At 40.6% G+C, this 6,563-nt stretch overlaps 1 protein-coding gene across 1 annotated transcript; it reads right to left on the bottom strand.

Annotated features, from left to right (window-relative positions):
- Nucleotides 1–791: 791 nt before the first annotated feature.
- On the bottom strand, nucleotides 792–3,235 carry LOC119352210. Its single transcript, XM_037618915.1, has 5 exons — nucleotides 2,829–3,235; nucleotides 1,745–1,906; nucleotides 1,261–1,304; nucleotides 1,134–1,165; nucleotides 792–1,038 (listed from the first exon to the last, which is right to left on the bottom strand). Exons 1-5 carry the CDS (start codon nucleotides 3,214–3,216, stop codon nucleotides 891–893), a joined length of 774 nt encoding a protein of 257 aa, XP_037474812.1. The 5' UTR covers nucleotides 3,217–3,235; the 3' UTR covers nucleotides 792–890.
- Between the last annotated feature and the right edge of the window lie 3,328 nt (nucleotides 3,236–6,563).

Here is a 6,563-nt window from a genome sequence, read left to right as displayed (position 1 = left end):
CTTTGCTCAGGCTTAGTTGGTATTTCTCACTAGTCCTATGGACTTTGACGCACAAGGTGTTTATGCTGATTTGGATGGAGTTATTCACTGTCTTCGACTACTGGAGGAAATTTGGATCAAGGTGGAGATTGTTAAATTGTGATCCAAATTATACCGTGTTGGACTAGACGTAGTACAACTGGTGTGGGCCTTTGCGTTGACGTCGACGCGTACGAGTACAACTCGTTTACTTGTCCTCCAAGGACTCTCATGTATTGCCCTCTTATATACCCCTTGTAGTCGCACCTCAGACGGCCTGTCGTCTCGTGCTTGTAATACTCCTCCTCATAGTGATTGCGCCTTTGTGCGTTCGTGGTTTTCTCCCGTAAGGGTTTTCACGTAAAAATCTGTGTGCTCTCGTGTTTTGTTTATCTCGTTATTATCTAACAATTACTATTTCTGGTTCTTCATCGATCGCACTTCTTTCTGATCAGACCAGTTCTTGTTCTTGATCACCATTATTTTGATATATGCTGGTTGATTAAGCGATTCAACTCTCGTGCAGGGGCTGTTAGGTCGTTGCATGCCGTCGGAGGGGCCTAGCAAAGAGAAAGAAAATGCTTCGTCTTGCCGTGGTTTGCCTGATCCTTGCAAGTAGAATTGCGCCCGGTTTGCAGTTGCAGAAGCATTGGGCGTTCGTGAGTTCCTTCTCACGAGACTGAAGCTACACCCGGACCTGATCGATGCGTCGGCCAAGGGCTTAGCTTTGGCCAAGTCGCTTTACACTCTCTTCAAGGAGACCAAGGAGGTCTCAGAGGTCTTCCTTTACTTCCATCAAATTCTGTACAAAACTACATATGAATTTTGTCCATATGCTTAGAACAAGTATGATGCCTCTGAATGCCAGAACGCTATTCTTCCATCAAATTCCTGATCACCCGCATCAAGCCACCTTTAGTTTTTACTATCTTGTACATTCCTAGCAGATGGCGTCTCGGATCTTTACCGCCTGCAATCTCATAGTATACAGCTCCAAAGTACACTTCAACCCAAATGAGCCTGACATGAACAAACGATTGTTTAGAGAAAATATTCGATGTGCTAGGAATAGAGCTGCATAGTAAGCATAATTGCTTCAGACACCAAATACTTACCAAATAATTTTCGTGACGAGCTGGTAAACACCCTGCCATAACAGGCAACAGAAAGCAATTAGTACACAATATGTTCACAATTATGTTGATGTTTAGTTTTTCATGCTCTTTAACGAAAAAGACTTACCGAAAAAGCGATGTTATCCTTGTACAACAGAATAAGTGACATTGCTGCATTGGGAATGAAGGCATCCTTTAATATTTCATTATTCATAAAGGTACATAATTGCCACGGGAGAAATATACATGTGCAAGTCTAAAATAGTAAAAATATTTTTCTTTGCTCAGCTGGACTTGGATCCATATGAAATGTAGAACACAATAATAATTCATGTTCATTTGAATCGGTATAAAATTTATAACACAAGTACCATTCACAGAGGCGTTTAGATTCTTCATATAAAAAAATTCAGAAACGGAAATAACTTTACTTTCAACAACAGAGAATAGCTTTCTAAGAAAGTGCCTCCCACTGCTCGAAACATTACTCTAGAATTGCTGATGTGATAAGAGTTTCAAGTGGTGTTTGAGTCCAATCATAAAGGCTGGAAACTTCTAGTAGGATCCAGAGTATGATAAATTGATATATATATTTGAGTCCCAAAACTCACCGAGCTGCATCCGAGCACACATGTGGTTTGCCTTCCCATTTCTTTTCAGTTGTGCTGCTAAAACACTTAACTTGTAGAATATATATCCAAGAATCATATCCACGAACAGCGTTGGTGCTAATCTAGCGAGCTGGCAGAAACCAGCAATCATCAACACTGGGCCTGCAAAATAATTAGAATGCATAATTCAGTTGTGCGTGCAATGCTTCCTTTGGTAATCATGATGAAACCAAACTAGTAGTATAGTGTGTGAAAACGGGGAAAGTATCTAGTGCTCCAGGCCTAGGGTGCTCCCGGTGCTCCGATGCGAAAAACATTTTTTAAAATATTCAAAAAATTCTGAAAAAATGCAGCACATCGACGGAACATCGATGTCTCTTGTCACAAAATTTCAAATCAAAATTCGAAACATTGCTCGAGATACAAAAATGACAAATTTGGCATCAATGTGATAATGGGCCAAAACTAAAGCCCAACTTATGTTATGTACAAAAGTTTGTCATTTTTGTATCTCAAGCAATGTTTCGAATTTTGATTTGAAATTTTGTGACAAGAGACATCGATGTTCCGTCGATGTGCTGCATTTTTTTCAGAAATTTTTGAACATTTTAAAAATGTTTTTCGGACATTTGGAGCACCGGGAGCACCCCAAGCCTGGGAGCACTAGATACTTTCCCTGTGAAAACGGATGAATAAGAGCAACGGTGTCATGTTCAGACTTCAGACTATACTTGGGCAGGTGAAAATTCAGTGATGCCGATTTTTACTGGAAGGTGCAGTAGTTAATACTGAATTTTCCTCCGGTACATCATGATTAGAGACAAGATGAGTCAAATAGAAATAGTTGGACACATCAGAGCGGCTATTAGTGATTTTGCATTGCCAATCGCTGTTAATTAGTAGAACGAGTAAGTTGATTCTGGATTACATTGCCCAGAACCAGCAGCTTGATGGTCGGTAAAGGATAAAAAATTTACAGCTTGATGGTTAGTACGAATCTCGCACAAACAAAACAGTGAAAGCTCTCGCATCAAAACCTGTACAAATTAACCAAAAAGAAATATGTCCATACATACGCACATACCAGCGACGATCCCGGCGTGGTAGCTGCGGCAGCGGAAGAAGTGGCCGCGGTCCCTGATCTCGCCCAGGGCGAGCAGGACGGGGCGGAGGGGCTCGGCGACGAGGGCGTTCCATATGGCCTCAAGCTCCTCCTGGCCGTGCCCGGTGGTCGGCGCGTCGGTCTCCTCCGTGGGGAGCTCCTCCGGGGTGAGCTCCGTGGCCCACCACCGGCTCAGGGCCGGAGCGCTAGGGCGTGCGCTGCACAGCCTCAGCACAGCACCTCGCTGGCGATTGGTGAACCGGAGGGTGGGGCCGCAGGAGCGGCGGCTCCGCGTGGTACTGGGGGAGACGAGAGCGCCTGCCGGGCAGAGGCGGAGCGACGAGGCCACGGTCGCCGAACTTAACGCCATGGTTATAGTGACCAATGTTTTCGAGTATTGCGGTGGAGAAAAAAATGCGTTTGGCGTCGGAGCGGCCTATTAAAGGGACGAGCCGGATTCGGCCAGGAGTTCGGTCGGGTCTTTTTTTTTCTAAGTCGGGTCACCTTTTTTTTTATTTTGGTCTTTTTTAAGTCGGGTCACCTAATAAAGCCCAGAGTTCAACTCCTCGATGGTGGGCCAAAATCACTGTGCTACGAAAGTTTAGCACTATTTGATCTAGGTTTACTTTACCTAAAAAAAATATCTAGGCTTGCGTGAATGCCATGTCCGCGAAAACACTACTGTCTCCCACCGGCAGGCAAATTGGGTGTAATAAGATTTTATATCATGATATGGAGGGAGTACTAGATTACAAACGTCACTCTCATTTTTCCATATTACGGTATGTGCGCCGCTTGTCGCAACCTGTAAGTTTCTTAATTTTTTCATAGTCTTGTTTATTCACAATGTTTTATCTTTTAAACCGTGTGTCTAAATTCTGAATCATTTTTAGTGTTGGATTTCTGACCTCGAGATATTCGAAACTAGATCCCATGTTATACGTTTTGACGAACGTTTTTCATGAGAAAACTGGATGAAAAAACCTGAGACGGAAGCATTGTTTTCCCACCTTTTTTTTGTTTCTTTTTCGAAGAGGCACAGTTGTGCTTCTTGCGAAGTAAATCCGTACCTTCATAAGAATCAAATTTGTGCCTCTCATGAAAGAAAAAAAGCTTATTTTTCTTTTCTTCTCCGGAAGCTGCCTCTCGCGGAAGCAAACTATGCCTTGACGAGAAGCAAATTTGCACTTTTTAATTCTTTTCCGAGAGGCACAGCTGTGCTTCTTGCGAAGTGCATACATGATAAGCAAATCAAAGCTTTTTTTTCTTTTCAAGAGGCACAACTCGCTGAAGCAAACTGAACCTCCACGAGAAGCAAATATGTGCCTCTCGTGGGAGTAAAAAAAAAACGTATTTTTTATTTTTCCGGTTGTGCCTCTCGTCAAAGCAAATATGTGCCTTTCGCGGAAGCAAAGAAACATGTTTTTTTTTCCTTTTTCGAGAGGCACAAAGCAAATATGTGCTTCCATGAGAAGCAAACTTATGCCTGCGGAGAAAACGTGTTTTTTTTTTGAAAGGCACAGCTATACCTCTCGTGGAAGCAAATCTGTGTCTCCACGAGAGGCAAATTTGTGCCTCTCATGGAAGAAAAACAAACCTTTTATTTTATTGTTCGAGAGGAAAAAAACATGTATTTTTTTCTTTTCAAAGAGGCACGGCTATACCTCACGGAAGTAAATCTATGCCTCTTGCAAAAGAAAATAAAGACATTTTTGCGCAAAAAAAATCTGTTTTTTTGTCCGAAACATTGGAAAAACTGGGAAAAAACTAAGAAAAAAAGCATCTAAAGCCAGAAAAGGCGTACATAAAATAAAACAAAACCCTGAGGAAGCTCCCAAGTGGCACATTTAATATTTTTCAAATGCTGGTTACATTTTTCAATTTTTTATGTAAAGTGGTTTTTGTAATATAGATTTATTTAGAATATTTGAAAGTACAAACGAAAGTAAAAAAGAAAAGAAAAAGAAAAAGAAACAAAAAATGAGGTCGTGGCCTTACACACGTCTTGGCCGGCCCATTTAGGGAGGGGCTTGACGCGAGGGCACAATAGGTCTTGCTATAAGCCACACATAGTGTTGCCTCTGGGTTTGAAAGTTTACCACCATCTGACCATCGAGCCCACTGCTACACACATAGTGCAGCACGTACCATCCCGTGGGCATGTCCTCTGTATAACCTTGGCCGTTCTGCCTTTTTCCTTCGGGTTTTCTCCTTTATCTTTATCTTTTTAAAAACATTCCCTTTTTTGTTTTCACGTTTGGTTTTTATTTTATTTTTTCTTTCATTTCCCTTTTTATTCTTTTTCCTTTTCTTTTTCCAGTTTGCGAACATCTTTCAAATACGTGAACATTTTTTATATCATAAATATTTTTTAAGTGTGTGAACATTTTTTAAATCATAAATGTATTTTGAAATCGTAAAAAAATTCAAATCCATTAGAATTACATTCACGACATTTTTTGAAATCATAAATATTTTCTGGATTCATGAACATTTTTTACAAAAATGTAATCATTTTTTAAAACTTATGCAAAAATTGAATCAACCAATTTTTTTGAAATTTAGAATAATTTGTTGAAATTCATGAACATTTTTTTTGTTAACAACTGTTTTTCAAACTTGTGAACGTTTTTGAAACTCATGAACATTGTTTGAATCGATGAAGATTTTACACAAACATTTTTTGAAGTCGTATTTTTTTTACAAATCCAGGAACATTTTTTCAAATTGTGAACATTTGTTTCGAAACTCAAGAACATGTTTTTGAATTGGAAAACATTTTTCTGAATTGACAAACATTTTTTGGAATTTGAGAACAATTTTTGAAATTCATGAACATTTTTTTGTTTTGATGAACATTTTTTAAATCACTGAACTCTTTTTCAAAATTCGGAAGAATATGGTGAATCAGATCCTACACGAGGAGGTCAGGATCTTGGCGTTCGTTGTCGATGTCCAGCGTGTGATCGTGGAGGAGCACACCCTTGTGCTCATGCTATCGACTGGTGGGTTGGAAGCTAGGGCAGCATCCATGACCATGGTGGTTGACTTAGTTGACTTTGACAAGTTGACTTGTGTTGTTTGTGTGTTTTTTGCGCATTACAGTTAGATTTGGAGATGGACTATTTGCGGAGGGGGTTCTTCCTCCTCCCACCTATTTATTGCCCCTCTCTTTTTTCCATTAATGTTTGAAGCTTTTTTTGTCCGGTCTTCTTCTCTATCCAACCAAACTTGTTGATTTGTTACGGATTGAGCGAGGTGGCGGTGTTGGAAGACTCCAATTAAATTCTGGAGATAGTCCCAACCTTGTTTGTAAAGGTTTCGGTTGCCGCCTACAAGGGCACTGCTAATGGATTCATGATACCTTGTATTATGTGAGGGCGTGAGGAAAATAGGATGATCCATTGTGGTGCTTGGAGGGCATCGTGCCTCCACACCCCTTGAACGGAGACATATCTTCCCCAAAGGGGGAATTTCGGCAACACATCCTCGTCTCCGCTTGCGGTTACTTCTAACCTTTACTTTCGTTGTATAAGCTTGTTATAACTCCTTAGCTTACACTTGTTGTTGTTGTTGTTGAGCTTGTCATATAGGTTATCCACCTAGTTGCATTTCTAAACAACCTATTTTATTGTTGAGCCTAAAATTTACAAAAGAAGTTAAAAATAGGTAGTCGCCTATTCACCCCCTCTAGTCGACCATACCGATCATCCCCCC

Source organism: Triticum dicoccoides, chromosome 2A (assembly GCF_002162155.2).
Source record: "Triticum dicoccoides isolate Atlit2015 ecotype Zavitan chromosome 2A, WEW_v2.0, whole genome shotgun sequence".
NCBI classification, from domain to species: Eukaryota; Viridiplantae; Streptophyta; class Magnoliopsida; order Poales; family Poaceae; genus Triticum; species Triticum dicoccoides.
This window is presented reverse-complemented; position numbering and strand designations above follow the sequence as displayed.